This window comes from Galleria mellonella, unplaced genomic scaffold, assembly GCF_026898425.1.
Source record: "Galleria mellonella isolate WM207_F2 unplaced genomic scaffold, CSIRO_AGI_GalMel_v1 utg40, whole genome shotgun sequence".
NCBI classification, from domain to species: Eukaryota; Metazoa; Arthropoda; class Insecta; order Lepidoptera; family Pyralidae; genus Galleria; species Galleria mellonella.
Genome location: NW_026442094.1, coordinates 2,793,126 through 2,817,926, shown reverse-complemented (window position 1 = coordinate 2,817,926; position 24,801 = coordinate 2,793,126). Strand labels below are relative to the sequence as shown.

Here is a 24,801-nt window from a genome sequence, read left to right as displayed (position 1 = left end):
CAGTAGCGTTTACCTACTCATTCACTTTTACTCAGCGTTCACTCAGGATAATCATTACCACTATTAATGCAGGAGTGTGTAGTGTAAGTAGTGTTATTAGTGTTGTGTTTCGGTATGACAGGTCGGTATACTCGTATATGTAATGCTATCGTTGACAGAAATGCAACACTTAGCTACAGAAATACAATACATACAAGAACATGCTACTTGGCAGCAAAAACACGAGTGGACCAATGATACCTATTTATTATTATTATATCTGCCAATAACTGTCCATTGCTGAACATAGGCCTTCCCCATAAGGAAAGTTCTGCTAATAGGTACCACGCTTGGCAGGCAGTCAGACCTTTGGTGATGTTTTAAGAGGGACGCTACTACTCTTTCCATCGAATGGTATTTACACAGGTCTATTTTATGAAGCCTCTCTATGGCAAATATAGTAGTGTGTCTATAATGAGATCTCAGTTCACTTTCCAATGATATTAATCACTTTTTAACAAGGCTGTGCTATAACCGTATTTTTTTTAATGAGTGATAATGGAATGGTAACCCCGCCCGCGCTATAGGTATACACCGGCAAGGCACCAGTGAGGGCTGATAGGTGAGGATGAAGCAGGTCAGTTAGCCCATCGTGACGAATTCAACAAGAATTGTTCACGATGGTTTCCAGGTGGAACCACGTGGAGGTCGACCTGATAGGGTGTATTGTTAACAATAAGTTCATTAGACACCATTACTAACAATCCATTTCCCCCCACTATAACCGTATGGAACAACTTTAAACAACTGCCTAAAAAAAAACTATATGGTTATTTTGTAAATATATCACAATGTGGATATAAATAACGTCATAACAATATTTCCTAACCTTTACAATCTATTTTTTCATTCTTTTATCGAAAGTTAGTTAATTATTTTAAATTTATTATAAAAGGTCACAGCTAATAGTTTTTATACATTTTGACCGGATTGACTGTCAATTTTGATACGTTGTACTAAATATATTACGAACTTCTTAGGGTCGTGATGAAATCATAAAATTAGACTGAAACGTAATGCCCTCTATGTATTTTAAAATTTCTTTCAAAACACCGTTTATAGTTTTATTAATATTAACATACAACCAAAGTAAATTAACATAGAATCGATAAAGGATCACTAATACAATTTTGATACGTTGTACTAAAATATATTGAACTTCTTAGGGTCGTGAAAATCAAACACACATTAGAAAACATAAATTATGTATTTTAATTAATTTCAAAACACCGTTTATAGTTTTATTAATATTAACATACAACCAAAGTAAATTAACATAGAATCGATAAAAAGGATCACCAACATTCGTTTGTGAATGAGGTTTGGAGTTCCATTCTAGCTCGGCCTAATTCTAGAAATTATTTTCTTTATATTGTTCTTCGACTTTCGTAAGTTATTTAAATGTTGAGTTGTATCCCCAGATATACGTGGTCTGTTCTTACTCTCATAACTTGAGAACAAATTGATATAATTGTATAGCATTCATATATTAAATATTTACAAGTAAATAACACAAATCAAAATTGTTTAAACTAATTATTTATTACGCAATGACGGCTCTAGAAGTGAAATGAAAAACATATTAATTGACTAATTCAGAAATTTTGAATTCTGTAATTTTAAAAACGTATTAGTACGATAATGTATACCTTTCTTACTCTCTGACGCAGAATCGATCCTAGGACCTCATATGTACGAAGCAATCTGTATTGTTACTCTAAAAAGACCCTCTTCAGGTCATTTGTCCGGTCACTGATATCTAACATGCAATATTTTAATTATATACCTACCACATCTGGCATCACATTGATATAATATTTTTTTTACTATACTACTTAATCGAGAATTACAATCATAAAAGTGGGTATTTTTTCTAGTTATAACTTTTTTATTTTGATTAGACAAAACACCAAATGCTATCAAGGAATAAATTGAGTCCACCTCATGCTTCATACTGTCCATCGCATTCACGTTACATTTGTAAATGATATTTTAGAAAGATATGAATGATAACTGATTCATGTGTGTACATTGTGGGTAGGTGTATTGTAATTGCATAACACGTGTTGTATGGCTTTATCTAACATATACAATAGCTTTAGTCATTATAATTTTACAGTCAGTGTCCACTTATGAAAGTGAATAATGTATTCGAACAGTGTTTGAATTTCATCATATCATTTTAAATGTTTCTTTTCATAGTATACCTTCTCGTGTTTAAAATGTTCTATTGAAAAATTTATAATTTAGTCTTCACTAAACCAACTAATATTACAATTCTCGAGTGCTCACGTGGCATGATCATGGATTCGTACTTCGATGGTAAACCTTGCAGCATAATTGCCCAAAGAAACTCATCATCGATAGTTTTATTCGTACTTGCTAACTGTAGAGCATACAACACAACTTGATCGACACACAACTCCATACCAACAAAGTCCTCCAGTTTGATTGAACAAATACTATGTAACATCTTCAATCTCATACCAAGAACTTTGTCATCATATGCACCTTCCTATCCACCTCCTTCCTTCCTTCCTTTTAGCTCCCATGAGATGAGAAAAACAACATTTTTCAACTCAAATCAATGATTTTTCCTTGTCGTCCAGCCGTTTTCTTATTTCAGGTTACAAGCTATCATCTGCACTATATCCACAAATACATTTTCATATATTTTCTCATAAGAGCATTCTGCATAGTAAATTTCCAATATACATAGTTCACCCGTCCTTTAAGTTTTTCAAACGAAATTGACAAATCACTCTTGTTAGATATCATGAAAATTTTCTACTTACAGAGCTGGGCCCATAACCTGTTGTAAATAGCAGAGTGCAATAATAAAACATATGTATTTGTGATATAAAATAATAGGTTTAATGAAAAAAAAAACGAGACATGTCTTATAAAAATCTGACATAAAACAAACACAAAAATAATACACTGTTCTAAAAAACCTCAACGTCAACAGCCAGTATTAAAACTCCAACATTATAATTGAAAGTTATATAGCAAAAATCTGAATCCTACTTATTATACCTATTATAATTCATAATATCAATATAAAGAACTATTTTTCAGAAGCTGCTACCTTACTGTGCTATTATTGTCTTCATTAACTTATTCATTACGTACTTTATGAGCCGCGCTCTTGTTACTACTTCTTTCTAACTAATGCGCGTTCTTACTAAATAATTAATATGAAACTTTGTAAAGAAGTTTCGATGTTTACTACTTGATGTAAAACGATATAGACCATAGAGAATATTGGATTCCTACAGCTAAAAATAAAGATATATTAACGCTGTAATATGTCTTGAAAGTTTTTATTTATTTATTCATTAAAAATAATTATAACATTGTAACAGCAAAAGTCAAAAAGTTATAACAGTAATGTCACAATCATAAGACAGTGATAGAAAATCAAATCAGTATTTGTGCAAAACTTTGTATATCACATTACTCAATCATACTTTGACAACTAGATTTGATTGGATTTGAATAGAATTTGGTATGAAAATTCTATTCAAATTGTCCTAAATTAATGGATTTTATTAGTAAAGTTTATGTAGATAAATGCCCTTTTTTGTCCTCTCTCTCTCTTTTCAGTCATACACTCTTGACAGAGTGGTCGTGGTTTTCACAATGACAGTGGCTCGTCGATGAGGCGCTCCTTCGCGATTGAGGTCCTCGCAATATGTCTTCATCTACTTTTGTTCGCCGCCGAGCGACAGCATTTTTGTCCTATTATATCATATTATTGGGAAATACTAGCTGTATTCTATTCGACGATAACTGGGTGTTTTCTTTTTTTCTTAAACATGACCATACAATTATTCAATCAAAGACCTCTACATGCAACTACGCTCTACACAACTTTTTACTATGAAGGGTCAATATTTCGCTCGAATAATTTTTAATATCGTTAAAACCCATTAAATCAATTTATCATGACGACATGTCGGCCTGAAAAATATTATACACGTTATTATATTATATTAAAAAAAAAACAAGTATTTATAGATTATTATAAAATTATACGTAAAAGAATTATACATTGCTGTTATTTTATGAATCATTGCAATGGTAAGATACAATATTTTGTTTTTTCGTTGGCTCAGCTTATTTTCCATGTAATTGTTACATTGTTTTTAAATTTTTACAAGTAATAGAGATAATATTTGCAGTGCGATTAAGCAATAAGTATATAGCCCTTATATAAACTTGACAAAAGAGTCTATAAATAGAGTCGATCGAAGTTGCCACTATTAAGTCTACGAGAAAGAATGAGATGGCAATTCTCTACTATCTTGTTCTTTTTCATGCGACCGCTAACAGAAGCAATTTTATGAATAGATTTGTTTGTCATTTATCTAGGGAGACAGGTAACTTTACTAAAACATATTATTTATATTGTCTATGGAAAAACCTTTATCTGGAATCACCTACATCATGAAATCAGGACAAACAGGTAGTTAAGTATAAAACTATTTATACTATTATTAAGTATGGAACTATTTCTAGAAATCACAGTATTGAATGTCGATCCAAAGCTAGTGCTGAAAAATAGAAACTGGAATTTTCTATATAGTTTTTAGCAAAACAGTCAAACGTATCTAAATAACATTGAAACCTGTGTCAAAATCCATTGCGTAATTTAAAAGAAACAAGTAAACAAATAGACGTGAACAGTGACTGTTTTTTTCTATTCTAAATAGATTAGGTACTTATTAAAAACAAATTATTAACCGTAACCGATTGGCGGGAAAGGAATTGTTAGTAAGGTAAACAGCCCCATTGCTAGTGATATACCCTATCAGGTCGATCTCCACGCGATTCCCTCTGGAAACCATCGTGGTTAATTATTGTTAAATTCGCCACAAGAGGCTAACTGACCCGCTTTCAACCTCACCTATCATTTTTCATTGGTGATCTACTAGCGTATACCGAGCGCAGACAAGGTTACCATTTCATTCTCACTCATTAAAAAAAAAAGTAACCTTTTGCCCTCACATACAGTTGACTGCTACCAATATAATTTTCTGCATCCATGAGTGAATGAGTATACAGGTCAGTGGCATTGAGACACAAAATTATATAACGATACACTTTAACTTAACAATATTTACTAAATTTAGTTTTATGGTTATTTACAGTTATATAAACATAACCATTTTTATAAATAATAGTAAATAAATACCACAAGACATATTACGGAGCACTATTTACTCTCAAACATTACACTGCGACATTTAATAGACAAATATTTTTATTTTTGTAAATACATTATACATATACAAACAGCTATAATCATGAACATAAATGTTTATACAACACAAGGATCGAATCCGATCATCAGTAGATATTAAACCAGTACACCAACAAGGTTGTCAAATATTTGAACATCGTAATATTAAATCGATAAGGACATTATGTCAAAATTATATATTTTGTCAACCGTCTTTAAAAAGATTTGTTCTCAATTTTTTATCTTTTTATGTTTGTTACCTCTCAACAGTCATTTTTTTTTTAAATATATATAGTTTCAGATCGGCGCACTAGAAATTTTATCAAAATCGGTTCAATAGTTTAGTTTTTAAATCAAAAGTAAAAATGCTGGTTTTGCCACAATTGAAGGAATTGAAGGTTTATTAATGGAACACAATTTAATTATTTCTGACTAGCTTTTTATTCGCTACTTCATATATGTGGATTTTAGAAATAAGAAAACTAATTAAATAAACCACTTGTAAATATCGTATCAATATTAAACCTACACCAGATTTTAAGTTAGACCTTCAGAAAGACAAATGTGACAATTGCATTGAATTTGGTGCAGTAGTTTTTGTGTAATATAAGAACAAACATACGGACAGACAGACAAAGGAATAAAAAAAAATTTCGGCAACTATTGGTCTTTTAAAACCCCTCATATATTTTTTTAATATCTCAATGTACCAACATCGTCTAATCACAAGTGTATTATATTAATAAGATATGCGCTGCAAGATGTACGCAAATAAAAAAAAACAGTTCTGTAATTATTATATTTTATTACATATTTAAAAAAGGATTATTTTCCTACGATTGCAAATATATTTATTGCCTTATAGCGGATTCTATTCAAAATACTTTCAGGGTTGCATTTATCATACTATTCTTACACAATTTTATACGAACTGTTGAAACATTAATAATTACTCTTGAATAAGTACAACATACCTCCTACTGTAGTTTTTATTAATAAAATTACTTAATGTACTGAACACTCCCATGTAACATACATGGGTGGATCCTATTATAATATTAACTATAAATGCGAAAGTTTATAACCATGAATGGATAGACGGATGTTTGTTACTCTTTTACGCAAAAACTACTGAACAAATTTATATGAAATTTGGTACACGGACAAGTTGCATCCTAACTTAGTATATAAGATACTTTAACTACTGATTCACGCAAATAAAACCACAGGATACAGCTACTAGTTAATAAAATAAAACACACTAAGTACTTACTTATCACAATTGTTGTAAATTGATTATTTACCAGAAGGAGACTATGTAAAAAAAGTCGTTTGCTTGGGCACCTCTGCCCCATTCTTTTTTTGTTTGTTTCTACTATTAAGCAGTTGTGTTTGCTTGGCTTCAGTTTAATGGGTGGGATATGGCAGTAAATTTACAGGGTACAGAGGAATAACACCTGAGTCCTCAGGAATAGCAACGTATGAGGGATATCATGGACGAAACAGTATACTCTGTTATGTCCATGGTACTGCTCATGTCTTAGGTTTGTTATATATATATATATATATATATATATATATATATATATATATATATATATATATATATATATATATATATATATATATATATACGCCACTTTCTATCAGGTGGGCCGCCCGCTTGTTTGCCATTCTAAGTTGCATCAAAAATATATTATATATGCAATTTTAAGTTATATTAAACACATAAGTACCATAATCTTACTAATATAATAAAATTGTAACTAGATATTAACCCCCTCATGAGAAATATACAAAAAAAATATTAGGGGTCTTAAAAAATAATAATATGAGCAATAGAAGCAAAACAATATTTTTTTAGAAACTTTGTATATTTGTTCCGGTATTCCTCAAAAACTATTGCACCAAATTGGATATGGTTTAAACAGTTTTCGTCTTACATTAAAAACTGGCGAATGTTTTATCTTGATACATATTCTAGAAATGGTTTTCTTATCGTTGAAACTGAATACGAAGTAGCAGGCAAAAAGCTAGTGTAGCTAAATTTTCTCATACCTACCTATATTATTACCAATAAAACGAGAAATACAAATCCTCATCTCATTTGTTGTATCAATCGTTAACTGTCCACTGCTAAATATAAGCTCCCCCATAAGGGGTTTTACCAGTAGTTTCCACACTTGACAGGCAGGTAGGTTGGCAACCGCAGTTTGGCTTTTGATTTTATGGTTTAAAAGGAACGCTGCTGCCTATCCCTCCACTATACAAACCCCACCACTATATAGAGTTCGGTCCTTAATCGCCTCTTACGACACCCACGGGAAAAAATGGGTGGCATATTAGAATATGGCATAGATGCCGGGACCTACACGGCTCATTTCATTTAGAAATTAAAAATCTATGATAGACGGACACAACACTTTTTTACAGTTAAACCCATTAAGCTATACCTTAATATATATGAATGGATGACACACTAAATAAACACGTAGGATGTTTCAATTTTCATTCAATTAAGCAAAACCGAAGGATAAAGCTAGCCTGTAATAATTACAGTTGATAAAAGTATATGCGTATGTCCTTTTATCAACGTTATTTATATGTGTATAAAACCGCAGGATAAAGCTAGTCTGTAATAATTACCGTTGATAAAAGTATATATTATTATTGAAGGTTTGACTGTTTCGAACAAAAACCTACAACATTGCAACCTCTCATATCTATTGTGCTTTAAAATAAGGTATACATGTACTAAAAGAGATACAGGAACAATAAATAAACACAGTTTTTAAGAAATAATCAAAAACCACTTACAAAGTCACATACGCGACCACAATTAAACATTTATTCATATGTTCAAACTAAGGAAATTCTATTCACAACAATAATAATTATAAACATATTTGTACTTATATATAGGAACTTTCTCAAAAACTTAATAATTTATTTACAGATATGTCTATGTCGAATTTGGCTAAATAGTATAAAAATGTGATAATTGGTGTCATTTTAACATACAGGAGTTCGTCATGGCTGCGTAATTTTGCGCTATAATGGGATTCTATTTGTCAAACACTTCCGATGAATTAAGTGAAAGCCGCTTTATTATAGTATTTGATAATGAGATTCTGAGCATTTACATTGTTATGGTTTATTGGGATGTAGGTATTTGTACAATAGGTTTAAAGTAAATACTATATATAGTATATATAGTAGATTCTCATCTCCAACTAACAGATCAGTTTTGCAACTTATCCTGCAAAGATAAATTATTCATTGCAGTCGCGCTCATAGATACCTTTACTTTAAATAAATCGAACAATTAAAAAATCAAGTAATTTTGTATTAAACTGAACTAATAGTGTTTGGTTTTCTCTTATGAAATATAAACTATGTATAATAAATGTATATAAATTATTCAGACGCGACATGAATATAACTTTAATGAGAGAAATATTATAGTTTTCATATTACGTATTTTATTTTAATGGCATGATTTCATGGGCCATAAATGAAAGTGCTTACTCATGTCCAAACGGTACAAAAATATCATTCACGAGATAGGTAACCGCGATCTGTACGACAGTTGTAAAATGTATTTTTAAATCCAACTGTTATAATAATATAGTTTTGTACAAAATACCACGACAACAAATACACTATACATCCGATTGATGGTGATGATGATATCAGCAGCTACTGTCCACTGGTGAACATAGGCCTCCCCCTATTAGGTATTGCAAGTTGCTTGGCAGGCGGGTTGGGGACCGCAGCACTTTAGTGATGTTTCCATTACTCGACTGTTCCCTTAGTCTCCTCATACGACACCCACGAGAAAGGAAAGGGTTACATTACATTCGTTTGAATACTAAAAATAGAAATTTATGTAAAATAAGGTAGGTATACTATAAAACACCTACCATAAACATAATCACACCTAATATCCTGTCGCAATAAAAAAAATTTTTACGGTCATTCGTTGCTGATAAAATTTTTATCAAACTACAAACAGTGTTAACGCAAATTTTAGTAAAATGTACTAGTGATTTATTTATTTTCTGCAGGTATTTCATTCATATAAAAAGTTAATACGGCATCGATTGAATGATCAATACAATTTTCGTATTCATGATAAGACGGGTATTTGCTCATATCTCATACCTATATGAAGAGAATTATAGGAAACTATTACTAATGTGCGCTGGTTAATCAGTTTTATTCAGAGTATTGCGAATATTTTAAGTATTCCTTCTTAAGCACTGATGCGTCCTTATGACTTCTTGAGGACGAAAAGAAATGCGGTATGCTATACCAATGTACCTACCTACTTCAAGTTATTTTTCTAAATATGAACTTTTATTCCTCATAGGTCCTATACACAAATAATCAAAAAATAAATTCGTTTCTAAATTTAACGCTTCGTACACTTAGTATGCGAAGCCACATTCAAAATTTTAAACAAAACTTTAAACATCAATACTGACATCGCATATAAGTGTGATACCCATGATGCTGATGATTCGTTACTGCCTTTTTCTACAAAATTTAACTTTCTTTCTCTATAATGCACCTTTGTAAAAATAATAGGTAACTCACCAGAAAACTAGACATTTTTAAAATTAAGTTATTCTTAAGCTCCCTTTTAATCACATTTTCAATAGTCGTACTCAAGTTTCTTTGTTTATCAAATTTAGAAACCTAGTAGTCTGCTTTACTATTTTAGATTTTTGTCAGCTAATTGTCAAATTAGCTTGCTCGTTTTTTTTATCAGTGTTCTATATACTTACGCATAAAATTTATCTTGACGTATTATTTAATAAATAAAATAAGTGTTTACGCATTAAAAAGATGCAAAAATAATAAAATCTAAATAAATAAATAAGTTATAAAAGAACCACTCATAACTATTTATCACGCAAAATTGTTTGCATGATAAATAGTTTGGGCTGTTTTTCTAGAAGCATTCGTACATAACACTATCTATGTAATCTAAGGTCTCTACTATCATTTCTATAATCAGTCCATGACGCGTTAATTATTAAATGGAATAATGGAATAAGTTTTTTTTTTTTTATTTATAAGAAGAAAATATGACCTCGACTATAATCCATAATGAACCAGTCGAAGGAATTTTGTGGACTAATATCCTTGTGGAGAACATATCACTCTATATGCCTACATTTCACATTTCGCCGAGCATATTAGAATCCAACGTGGCAGGCAGAGTGAGCCTATATATTGTGTTATTGAGAAAAAATGAATAGCCCTAAATATAGCATTGGAAGGGCTGTTTTAAAAAAACTTAGGTCCTCTTTGTAATGACTAAACTAAATTAAACTAGACTATTACTAAGTAGTAAGCAATGACTTATACTGTGCTATTACCTCAGAAAAAATACCTATTTTCAAACAAAATGCGTATATTAGATATTACCGTTTATTGAAATGACGAACAAAAAAAAAATATTTTTTCTATTGTCATTGTACTCAGATGAATTACCATATTTATTGTACCTCATAGATTAAGAATAATGTCTGCACTTTCTAGAGTCATAAATTGTAGCAAACTGTTAACTGAACTAATTTGGATTGATTGACAACTTTATCATTTCTATTATACTTTTTACACAATTCTCTTATGCCGCGTCTCTATAAATTTTCGTTATTGTTTAATACTTATAATAAATATAATAGGTCGTTTACGAAAAGAAGAAATGTAAATTAAATATGAATGCAGTATTACGAGTATATACTGAAATGCTAAGAAATATCTACTTACAGTCTAAAAATAATCTCAACTACTTGTTTTCATTTTTATAAATTTAATGTTATTAATTATATTGTATATTAAGTCCAAGGATAAAAGGTATGAAACTCTATATCAAATAATATCTTCTAATTTTATCATCATAATCGTCGTCATAGTCGGCCTACTGCAGCCTACTGCAATCTACTGCTGAATGTCACTGAGTAAAATCTTCAGCTCTTCTCTACCAATTTTTACCAGCCATCTTACTTTTGTCGTTACATCACCTAGTAATAGATCATCTACGCTTGCCGATTCACAATATTCATTTCAGAAGGCAGTTATCGATTTTTTGCCAAATATGACCACCCCATTATCACTTCAATCTGCAGATCCGCAGAGCTATGTTGGTAATTTAGGTCCTCTGGCAAAATACTTCATTTCGTATTCGATCTCTCAGAGAAACGCCAATCATACGCAAGCTCTTTTCATAGCTTGCTAAGCGACTTTCAATTGGTGGGCTTGTCTTGTCATATCTAATTGTCTTCATTTCAACACCATATATCATGACTCACTGATTCGTCTTTAAGCTTTTGTGACAAAGATGATGAGAAGATCTATCGAATTTCCCAGAAGTTGCCCACTCAAGCTGCATTTCCCTCTTAATTTATCTTTCAATTCTCTATTTTTACATGTTAGATGTCTGGAATTGGCTGTACATTCAAAATGTAGCGTTTTTAGTTGCATTTATACATTGGTTTCCAATTTAGACTACTACTATTACTCGTGTGAAGGTGTCGCTTCTATTTTAGAAATTGATAAATTTTTACCCTTGTGCAGCTGTGCATATCGTTGTCCATATCTACAATCACTTTTAATCAATTGTGTCAAGAAATCATTATATTAAATGACTAGGAACCCGCTCCGGCATCGCACAGGTAGATAGGTAAAAATATAAATTAATAAGTTATGAAAAAATACAACCTATATTACTCGCTGATGTATAGCTTTTTACAAGTAAAAGAATTTTTGAAGTCGCATAATAATTTTTTTAAGTTTAAATATACATAAGTATATCTATGTCTGCATAGTATACAATATTTCAAAAAATGCCAAAGAAAGCCATATGTGCCGTGCTTCTTTCATTCGATAACTTCAGATCTTTCCAACGTAGCATAAAAAAGCATTTAGTGTACCGGCATAGAGCGGTTAACCATTGAGGGTAAAATTATTTTGCTTTCATTTGATCGTATTCATTATATTATCTCTGTATTTGTTCAGGATGATATAGTCATATATCGTGCTATAAAAAAATCATAAACTGGTTAGGCGCTACACATTATTGATAGCAGTATTTTATGATAGCGCCAGAACATAATACAAATAACAGTTATAATATAGTTTTCTCTTCAACCTTATAAGACTGAAGTTTCCAGTATACCATTCAAACTGCCTCATGATATATATATATATATATATATATATATATGAGTATGGTATGTGAGTATAATTATATATCAATTGCATTTAAACTTCTTGAATATAAACGATGATTGCTACTTTCCATCTAGAGAGCTATCAGCTTGGTATACCAAGTAGCATTAAGAAGTTATATTACCTAAATAAATATTAAAATATAATAGGTATATATTTAAAAATTACAGATGGCTACAAGAAGTCAAAGATAGTCTCTGAAAAGATGGGCGCCAGAGGGGGCCGTCGACGTAGAGGAGCAACGAACGGATAAAGGGGCGCCGGCGGTATGTGGATGAGGGCTGCGCGAGCGCTGCGAGCTTTGCGGCGTGGCGTGTTACTTCTGCCTCTAGCGTTGACAGCGCTGGCGCTGCTCCTGCTGCCACGCCCGCCGCCTCTAGAGCCGTCACCACGGAGCCCCTCACCACCGGCGCCAGCGCCACCTCGCGAAGAGCAACATCTCCAGGTTAAAATTTTACTAGTCAAGTAAACAAAGATATAGAATGCAGTTAATAAAAATATCTAAGTATATGACACAAATAAGAAAATGGTCTTATAAAGTTACGATTCTTTTTAAAAGATACATTAAAAGATAAAAGTAAAATAAATAAATAAAATACTTGTAAATTTATGGGCTTACTTGAAATTAACAAATATAAATAATGATTAAATTAAAATAGAGAATAATGTTTATTAAGATTATAATCTTAATAAACATTATCATTTATTAATTGGATAAAATATAATTTGTGTACGTATATTACGCAATATAATTCAATAAAAAGGCAATAAAATTACATACCGATTTTGATAATTCCATATGCGATCAATTACAGATTACGGAAGTACGCCCACTATCCTGTTGATCCCATATTTTGTCTTGTAATAATGGAAGTCCCTATATATACTATTTGTCTAAATCTTTACTAGTACTGACTACAATTTACATGATTGTAATCATGTCGCATTTAGTCCCGATAATCAACAACGCGAAAGTATAAAATAAATACCAGAGGGAGACTTTGTACAAAAGTCGATTACTTGGGTACCTCTGTCCCATTCGTGTTTCAACTTCTACTTATTATGATGTTTGCTTCTTTTAAGCGCCTTAACAGGTCCACTAATCATCATGGTATTTATTATATACGTAGTATGATAAGGACAGTATATCGTATATTGTTTCCTTAATCAGACGTGTGCTTCTGACTACTCCATTAGTGATTATAGTTCTGAACATAATTTTTTTGTTCTTTTAAAGTAAATACTTCCTAGGGTAAAAAGAGCAACAAGTTTTATTCTTACTCCATCGTCTTATGAATGAAACTTATCTGAATCTAATATATAAAAAAATAAAAATGTTTGTTACCGAACTCCTCCGAAACGGCTTTATCGATTTTTATAAAAATTTGTGTGCATATCGGGTAGATCTGAGAATCGGCCAACATGTATTTTTCATAACCCTCAATGATAATGGTGACATAGCCCTAAATATTTTTTTTTTATTTTTTGAACATTTTTTTTTATTTTATTTTATTTTATTATGATTAAGCATTGAAAAATACATACAACTTCAAATTTTCACCCTTTTACGATCAACCCCCGTTTTTAATCGCGATTTTTATATGCCGCAATAGGGTTGCAAGATGGTAATCGAGTATAATAATTGTAGTAAGATAAAATAACGTTTGCCGAGTCATTTATAAATAATATAAAATTATTTTCTTCCTAATATTCGTAATTTATTTTAATAAGTGTTTAATATAGTTTATATAAAATTATTTTTATTTTCGAATACAAAATAAGATTAAAATCGTAAATTCCGTTCTCGCATTACATTAAGTCAATAATTCTTTTCATATAAGAGTTTCCGATAGGCAGACTCAGGCATAGATTACTTATTTCCAAATTAAGCCCGTGTAATTATTAATTAATATATGTCTTATAATCATAGGCGTAATCACCTTGTGCGGGCACCCTCATGCAATTCTTTTATAGTCAATACTAATGCTATTCCCATTCAATTTACATTCTTTTACGTTATGCTAACTAGTTATACTTGTAATCGTACCTGCATAATATATTATGTATATATTGGCTATCATAAAAGTGACCTTACTAAGGTTATTCTTATATCGCTTTAATAGATAACAAACATAAATTCTACCAAGTAAGTATATAAACAACACAGATTGTCGAAAATATTATACGTACCTATGTATAAATAAAATACGGTAGATATAAAAATAAAGACCAAAATACTTTTCTTGTTTATTATTGTATTACAAAAAGGAACTATTTTTTTAACTCATTGACAAATCAGTTATTACACACTTTATAAAAAAATATATATAAAGTTAGTATAAATAACTATAGATATCTATTACAAAATTAAACAATATTTAAAGGATTTCTAATTGTAGATAGATAGACGTGAAGGTGAAGAGAGAATGCAGACGATTCACAAAGATAAATGGACTATGTGATTTATAAGAAACATAAACTCAAGCATGAGTTTAGTTTGCTCTTTGTTTATCAGTCATAACTTAGCAATTAAAAAACCCCTAACACTAGTCAGTCTTTTTAATGGTTTATTATTTTAATTAAAATTAAAGGGTATGGTTATCTTTTCTACTAGTTTACACAGACGAGGTTCTAAAGGGTGATTGATAAAGGTGATTAGTAAGTCTTTACCTATAATCACATGAAATCAGATCAGTTATGTCATTGTAATGAATCCCACCTAACTGAGACCGTTAGTCTCCGTTACTAATAATCCCTTCCCTCGACTCATTTATTGGTATTAGACTTTTATTGAATTATTATAATATCTTTTCATTATAGACATCGATAATTGAGAAGGAAGAAGTTATAGAACATGACGAGGACGATGTGGCTCGACGACCGTGGTACATGCGCGGCGGGGAGCAGCGGCCCAAACACAGCGATCCAAATGAGGGCCTGTTCCCGGAGGACGCGCCAGGTGATGACAGGTAAGTCTCAGATTATTTAAAATTTAAATATATACAGGCTGTAAACAAAAAGGATAGCTGCCTTTTTTAATAATGATTTCGAATTTGAATTTTTTATACCACAATGATGATATCGCTAGCATCACAAGGGGTGTCGCCGTTTCTAAAGTACCATACTATAATCTCTAGGAGAAAACCTCGCGAAATAGAACAAGCTTCCCTATGAAAAATATCATGACTTTCCAGGTATACTGATGGCTACAAGTACCATCATCATCATTATCAGCCTTTAACTATCCACTGCTGAACATAAGCCTCCCCCTTGGGGGATTTTGCCAGTAGTTGTTATGCTTACCAGGCGGATTGGCAACCGCAGTTAGGCTTTGGAAATCTTTTAAAAGGAATGCTGCTGCCCATCCCTTACCCTCCCTTAGTCGCCTCTTACGACACCCACAGGAAAGAAGGGGGTGGCCTATTCTATGCGGGACCACGCGGCGACATGTATACAAATACTTATTTAATAATTTTATCCCGTGAATTCGAATTTATAATATTAGTATGATGAGGATTATTATTGTCATTAAAAAGGTAACACCTTTTTTTAATAGTTTTTCTATTATTGTATATATATCTAAATGTAACTTTACATAGCTATCTATAACATAAAAGGTTTTTTTCTTTTTCACAGAGTGGTCCAACAGTTAATGTACACGTTGCCGAAGGATGAAACAGTACCTGTGAAAAAAATTCTACTTGCCAACGGACTGGGCGCATGGGGCGTGCCCGCCGGTCGAACTGAATTCATCCGCAACAAGTGTCCGGTAGACCGATGCTCTCTCACCGCCGATGCCAGAGACGCCGCCACGGCTGATGCTATTCTATACAAAGATCATCACACACCATTCAATATAAAACGTCCTCCTAATCAGGTAAATTATTTATTATAGTTTATCTGAATGTACATATATAGGTACAAGTGAAATTAAAATAAGAAGAAAAGTAACACGATCACTCCCTGTCAACTTAACAGACGGTATTGTTCAATTTATTTGTCGTTTATGGACCATTTTTCTTTAAGAAAAAAAGTTTAGTTTTGCTTTCAAGAAATGCTAAAGCTCTTTTTTATGCCTTTAATCTAATCTTTATCTTCGAAAAAATCGAAGTAATCTTTACCGTTATTCTTTTATATTATGTAGGTGCAAAAGTTAATATATAACACATAATGATAATCAATAGTGATGTAAATGCAATGGACAAAAAGTGTTTTTTTTTCTTATTACAGATATGGATCCTATACTACTTAGAATGCCCTTACCACACGGCGTCACTGCGGCCGTCGTCGCTGAATGTATTCAACTGGACCTCGACGTACCGGCGGGACTCTGATATCGTTGCTCCATACGAGAGATGGGTGTACCATGATCCCCTTGTCACTGAGAAGGAACTTGACAAGAATTATGCAGCCAATAAAACTAAAAAAGTAAGAAATTGGATAGATAAGTACCTACTTTCCGTATAAGTACTAGTATAGTATTATATTATCTGTGGTATAAGTCCCTTAAAAATCATCCTTACATATAATAAATTAATAAATTACAAGCAACGTTCAAGTATTTACTTGTAGAGAATAGCTCTAATTTCATACAAGATAAAAAGAGAGAACCGAGTGCCAACCCCATTCTTGCGTTCTCGTATGTACCATTTCTTTTAATTTTTTTATACGACTCATGAAACGGTGAATAAGAGTGAAGATTGAACGCAACTTAATCAGCTGAAGAACATGTTTAAACTAAGTAAGAGTACGTAATTATCTAAAATCGAAAAGCTACTACTTGTAAAAAGATCTTTTATTAAATAACAATGATTCTTTTTTCACAGGTAGCGTGGTTCGTTTCCAATTGCCATGCACGTAACCGCCGTCTGCAATACGCCCGCCAACTTGCCAAATACATTCCAGTAGACATCTACGGCGCATGTGGCTCACACCATTGCCCGAGAACAGATCCAAATTGTTTAGAAATGCTCGACAGAGAATACAAATTCTATCTCGCCTTTGAAAATTCCAATTGTCGAGATTATATTACAGAAAAATTCTTCGTCAATGGACTGCAGTAAGTTTATTTATTCTTACAAAAAAAATTAAGCTAAGTTATAAAAGACAAAAGACGCAAGTGTTAGAAATGGTAAACCGTCACTTATAGACACAAACAACATCAAAAATGTCACAGAATATTCCGTGACAATTATGGTACCTCTCATGCATTGCCACCCTTGAGGACTCTATACCTTCATACCGTGTAATTTCGCTACCATATCTTATCTTTCAAACCGATCTACCTATACCTAACATTGCAGCAAAATCTGCTTAGTATAAATAGCAGAAATACAAGTTGGATAATGGTGGATAAGAAACTATGCAAATGACTTTTACACAAAATATGTATTTTCGTAATATAATAATAGTAATAAATTTTATTTCACTTACAAACTTATATTTAAAAGCACGAATTAAAATTAGTGGCATTAATATAAACTATGAGCAATAAGATTTTAACAGTAACGTTACACACTAAACTATCACCACAGGTTTTCCTATAGCATGACATTCCAAGATTCATCTTAATTTCTTATATTTACCTAACATAAAAAAGATAAGGTTTTTAATTAGACTGCATATACTTTATTTTATGTGTGTACCTATATTATGCAATATCTTTGCCATTACTGAATCAATTTTGATGACTAATTTTTTTAAATTCTACACCTGTTGATCTAATACTAATTATTATCAAAATTGCAGTATTTTTTAAGGAATAAATATACCACATATTATTTCTGCTTGCAGACATAATGTGTTGCCAATAGTGATGGGCGCACGAGCGTCCGAATACGCGGCAGCCGCGCCGCACAATTCGTACATTCATGTAGAAGAATTCGCGGGTCCTGAGGAATTAGCCTCGTACTTGCGTCGTCTCGACGAAGACGATACGCTTTACAACTCATATTTCAAGTGGAAGGTAAATAATATTAATATAGTGAACTGAAAATAAGTATCCCAATAATATAGTCCACCGGTATGTAAGAAGGGGAAAGAGATTGTCAGTAATAGCGTCTAACTGATCCATTGCTAGCAATATACCCAATCAGGTCGATCTCCTTTCTAATTTGTTGGTGATTAATTCTAATAGAATTCATCACGATGGGCTAAATGACGATATACCCTCGAAGTGCCATATGTCGGAGACATGGGTTCACTTTCGCACTCACCACATCTCCGACGACAGCGACCCACTCCCTGATGGTAAGGGTAGGTCTCCTCTCAAACTAATAGACCTGCCTTTTCATTATCACCTGTCATCCCTCACTAGTGCCCCGCCATAGTATATCGTTAGCGCAAGCGGGATCGCCATTCCATTATCATTCATTAAAAAAAAAGAAAATAAAAAACCTCTTTTTACGGATAGGGTACGGGTGAGTTCATAAACACGTACTTCTTCTGCCGTGTGTGCGCGATGGTGCACGCGAACGAGCGGCGGCAGCGCAGCGCGCACTACACGGACGTGCAGGCGTGGTGGCGCGACGCGGCCTGCACGCGCGGCGAGTGGCGCGCCACCGAGCGCGACACGCGGGACAACGGCTAGGCCCCTGCCACCAGACATTTTGAACCCAGCTTCGATCATAACGATTTTGAGGTCCAAACCCTGATAAGTAAACGAGACCATTTCTAAATACGTCCAAGCAAAATTACACCTTTACTGCTACGAAACAGAATCCTATATCAAACCGCATTTTACGAGACATTTTACATACCATGTCATTATGTGCGGTAAATTAAACGCATGTAGAATTGGAATCGTTGCTACTTGACTCGTTTAGATCTTCAGATCATTTAACGCTCTTAACTTCAACTATGGAGCAGACTGAGTTAGAGTGCAGCACTAGTTGTAATGTATGAATGTTGACTGTTACGGTTACGAGGTGTCTAGGAATAACTCAGTGGTATTCCGAGTTCCCCTCTATTTGTCCGACCTATGCATATATTTGTATATATTGGTGATCTGTGGTTTGAACACACAAAATTAAACGATCTTAATAAATAGACATATAAATGTCAAATTAGTTAATTAATTTTCATGAATGAAAGGAACTCGCATCTTGATTTGTACCTACCCAGTTCTTCGAAAAAGAGCAATTTGTGAACTGGAAATATTCCGTGAGTTAAATTAAAATAGACGAATTGTTATAACACTTATAGGATTTAATAAATGTTGTGGAGCTAGTACCGGTGACTGAATTTCATATTCGCGTCCATTAGGTACTTACATATTTGTACTAGTTACCTTTATAATATGGTTAACCGAAAAGTTAATGAGTAGTACACTCACAGACCCTAAAGTGGTCAATTTCTGTGAACAATAGAGATTTTTTGTATGTGCATATTCAAAACATGCAGCGACAGATTATGATGTTTCTCCGATCTCCATTGATTCACTTATAAGTGTAATTGTTTAAATTAACATGAGTGTTGCCTCATCATGATCGTTCAGTTCAGACTTCAAAATTAGATATATAGAAATATTAAAGCGGTCGTACTTATGTATTAAGCGTTGTTACTACATCGATCACAGCATAAAATGCCATTAGGATTATGCCTTAACTTCATTACACCTTGTAATGTTTAGAGATATAAAGCATAAGTACCAGGTGAGGTATAGAAGTACCAATGGATGACGACATCCTTTACAACCTGCACCTGACTGATAGGGTTTTCATGAAATCTCCAATACTGTTCCGTGTTCGATGTATTATAGTTTCTCTATTACTCCCTCTCTTTCTCTCTCTCTCTCTTTGGACCGTACTCTATTCTGTTATTAATGTTTTATGTAAGTAGGTATTTGTAATATGTGTCTAAATAACTATACTTTCGTATTTCACCTAGTCACATGCTTTAAATCTCATCTCTGAAACTGAAACATTACAGTTAATAATATTCGAGCTTTTTATAAATTAATATAGGTAACTCGTCTAATAGTGCAATTATAATATCTATTATATATTCACTTACCATAATTTTATTCAATAATTTAATTAGTTTCTATGTTTTTTTTTTCACATATTACCTTATACATTTAAGTAGGCAATATACTTCATTAAGTCTTATAAAGACTGCTATATTTAAGTTTGCCGAAGGCTAAATATTTAAATACATAACCACTATACATAGTTTGTTTCAATAGAAAATAATGAAAATGTAAACAAAGAACAGATCTGACTATAAGGGAGGCTCCCTTTGTTGTTGTTGATGTCTAATTACTGTTTAGATCAAAAATCGTATTTAGTTGAATGTTTCGATTTGTTACTAATTTTACTTATAAATTAATTCAGTAACAATTTCAACAAAATATATTTAACTTTCCATTAAATTCTATTGAAACAGATCGCTGCTACTACACCCACATGTGAAGTCTATAGATAGTAAATACTTCTGTAAAAAGACAATTTATTAAAAATACAACGTAGGTTTACCTAGGTACCTACGAATTTGTACTTAATTTTTCTCCATATAAATATAATAGGCATGAAAATTACGCTAAGTTAAATAATCATTATTTATTACCTAAGTTAATTATTTGGAGTTTTGTAAGTATATTGTTGTACTTACCAAGTAAGTCGGAGCTCAACGTGTCTAGTCACGACGCCATTGAAATTGAGCACAAGTTTTATATGCAATCGTTATTACACATTTTTCTTCTACACAACGTCTATGCACAAAGCTGTGACCAGCCTCCCCAGACAAGTAACAAATACATGTATTGATAGATACATTATCACTACCGCATGCTTGCGATAAAAAAGAGACGTCAAACCTCTAATATCCTGTTCTTTCTCATGCGTACATTAACGGAAATGAATTTACCTATAGATTCGGTTACGTCTTGTCTAGGAGGCTGTTTACGTATTTACCTATTTAATCATAATTTATAAATATTTTTTAATCTTCGTACTATTAATAAGCACCTCTTTATAATTTTAGATGTTTTTTTTTTTTAACTTGTTGAAGAATTTGTGTCTATTAAATAGGTACTTTTGATTATTTATAGCTGTTACAATTTGTGATATAGATATTCCATTTGCATAAAATTTGACTTGTTCTATAAAACCAATAATATAAAGGACGTAGCCGAAAAAATTTAATTTACATTTTTATACGATTTAGAATACCGAACAAGATCATAAACTTTAACCAAGCTACAACTGACTATGCTGTTACATCTTAGTATCCTGTAATTTCACTACCACATCCTTCAAACTAAAAGGCAAAACCTAAGATACATAAGACAATCATGCAAGGACAACTTCACGCAAAAACACGAGTGAGAGATAAGTGAGGCGCTAGGGTGCTTCACTTGTATAAAATATCCTTCTGCTTCTACCGTCGATGTTCAATTAGGTGGCAGGAATTTTGCTAAGAATTTAAAAAAAGTTTTTTTTTTTTTTTATATAAGAGATTTATTGACAACCGTTTTCTTTGGGAAATCACTTAAAAATTTATATTAGATGTTCACTCTCCCCACCCCCAACTCCTTAACAAACTTTTATCAGACCCATAACAAAATCAAATCTTGGCTACGCCCTTGAATGGTTTTTATTTTATATTGTAAAATTATCTATACCTGTATTACATTTATATCTCAAAATTTGCGATGTCAACACAATTTTTTTATCAGGGTATTATTGTTAGTAATTATTAAGAGAAATGTGTTACTCCGAGTAATTATTTTCTTGTCCTCGGGTAAGTAGGTAGATGCTTCCTTTTTGTTAGAATATCACACGAATTATATATGTAGTCATGCACGTCCACTGTGTAAAAATATTAATAAATTGTTGAAGTTTCTCCATATTTCATCGCAGTATATGGGGAAGTCACATAGTCCAAAGATTTCCCGTATGATAGTAGGTACTTAAAACAAAAACTTCACCTATAACGAATTACATACTAATAATCTAATAATCAAAGTATTCCCTTTTTTATCTAACTTAGAATAGCAAACAAGCTGGACAGTCCACCTGAAGGAAAGTTCTAATTGTCACCTATAAACATCAACAGTACCATGATATAACAGCGTATACTATGTCGCACATGATACCCTTTATGCGTTGCTATTCCTGAGGACTAATATGTTACGCCTCTGTACCCTTTAATTTCATTGTCATATCTCACCCTCAAAATCGAAACTCAACCATGCAAACACAACTGCATACGGCAGAAACACGAATGGGACAGAGGTACCCAAGCAGATGACTTTTGATTAAATGTTTTTACAATGTTTCTATAGTTGACGTTAAGTTTCTATATGCCTACTTACCTAATATTTCTTGGGATATAAAATATTTTATTAAAAATTAAGAAACCAATGTGCACTCTGTACTTAATATAGGCACTTATTCGTAATTTTATTATTACTTAAATTTAACCAATTATAGACTGGCAATTCCAAAAATGCATTTTGTTTTTATAATAGTTTATAGTGTTTTTATGGTTTAACTAATATTTAACTTTATTGTTTATATTCTAGTAAGAAACTTATTTACTTCTTGTTAAAAATACAATTTTAATTAGAATTATATGAAAGAAATGCGCTAGAAATGGTCTAGTACATAAAAAATAATTGCAATATAATATGACACTTGCTTAAAAATGTGCTGAGGCTGTGAAAAATTAAAACATTTTTCTTACCAATTAAAAAACACCAAACTAAATATAAAATCAATGTTAATAGTGTATAAACAATATTCCCTATTTACTGTGGAAGATGTAGGCTCAACAGTTCTAGTAATTATACATATATTTCTTGAGTCTTTTATTAATATTAAGTTGATTGTTAAATAGTTGGCCTTAATGTCACATTATAAAATTTAATTCATGCTTATACAGTACAATGAATCACAAAAAAAAATATACCTAGCGATCACCTCACTGTTCAACATCAATAAATGAAAAACAAATTACAGTTATTTTATTTATATACCCATCTACTATTTTGGTTGTTCTAGTTAGTATTTATTTATATATTCGTTACCGTAGAACGGGGCTATTTGGTTTATTTTTTTGCAAAATCATGTATTTAATAAAAGAGCAATGCATTAATTTACTCGACAGGGGGTTTTTTGACCAGTTCCTATAATACCTTTTTAATGACTACCACTACAATAAGTCTATCATGTGTAGTTTTGAAGATATATGTTTTAAAGTATGCTATTCCAAATATTGCTACTTTGGGGCTATTTGGTATCCTATGTAGAAGCTAACCAATTTTTGACATTTTATAAAACTGTGCTTAATAAAACCGTTAGAGAGACATTTGGAACTATTCTAGAATAGACTGCCTTGAAGTTTATCGCAATTTGATTCTTATCGGTTAAGAAAATAGTGAATTATATGAAGTTAGTCACGAAAACAAAATTATTATTTTAAATAAAATGGGGTTATTTGGAATTAGAAGTAAATGTAATAAGATGTGCCAATTATAAGTAAAGCAATATTTGGAATTCTTAAGGGGAGGCTGTTTTCAATTTTTACGTGATAGCTAATAGATATAATTAATTCTGTAATAGGTATAGGTATAAATAAAAATACTTAATATATATTTTAATCAAATTATTTTATAATCCTCATTATGAAAAGAAGGTAATTTGATTTTATTTTTTCATTTTATTATTATATTTTATTTTTTAATATTTTTTTATTATTTATTTTTTATATAAAGTCGTGAAAATAACGGTGCAACTTTAAATTATTCAATGTCGGCACTGACTTACATGCTAGCCTGCTCACACCTAAGGACATTTTTATTTTTATTTATTTATTTTATTTATATAAATTTATACATTATGTAAATTATACATTATATAAATTCGCCTGGGAAAATTAGTCTCATTTTTTAGATTAGGTATTTTGCCGAATTTAATTTGATGACTGAGAACTGACTTACCCTTAAATATCTTTTTTTGCACTTTTGGGGCTATTTGAAACCATCATTCAAACCCATACTAATGCATAAAGAACCGTTAGATGGGGCTATTTGAAATAATATTCCAAATAACCCCAAAATCAATCTCAAAAAGCCCCAATCACAAAAAGTAGAAACAGTAGCTAGCTCGACAGAGATATAAAATAGCAACATACACCCCTGAAATCTACGGAAAATACACGTATACATAGTTTAACTTACATGGTACATACCTTTCTACGTTTCATGCGTCAGACGAATGTTTTTTTTTTTTTTTTTTTTTTTTTTTTTTTTTTTTTGTGGCGTTCACCCCGAT

At 31.8% G+C, this 24,801-nt stretch overlaps 1 protein-coding gene across 3 annotated transcripts in view; it reads left to right on the top strand.

Annotated features, from left to right (window-relative positions):
• The window catches only part of LOC113520291 (glycoprotein 3-alpha-L-fucosyltransferase A), a 38,667-nt gene extending 15,185 nt beyond the window's left edge, over nt 1–23,482 (top strand). The window contains exons 2-8 of one of the 3 annotated variants that reach the window (XM_026905575.3): nt 12,697–12,971; nt 15,347–15,495; nt 16,163–16,403; nt 16,757–16,954; nt 17,353–17,585; nt 18,320–18,491; nt 18,939–23,482. In XM_026905575.3, the coding sequence (XP_026761376.1) occupies nt 12,795–12,971; nt 15,347–15,495; nt 16,163–16,403; nt 16,757–16,954; nt 17,353–17,585; nt 18,320–18,491; nt 18,939–19,115 (1,347 nt within the window). In that variant the 5' untranslated portion in view covers nt 12,697–12,794 and the 3' untranslated portion in view covers nt 19,116–23,482. Of the gene's footprint in view, nt 1–12,696; nt 12,972–13,706; nt 13,979–14,041; nt 14,673–15,346; nt 15,496–16,162; nt 16,404–16,756; nt 16,955–17,352; nt 17,586–18,319; nt 18,492–18,938 lie in introns of those variants that run through there. The other 2 variants (XM_052897996.1, XM_031914580.2) reach the window with 2 other exon arrangements.
• The last annotated feature ends 1,319 nt before the right edge of the window (nt 23,483–24,801 follow it).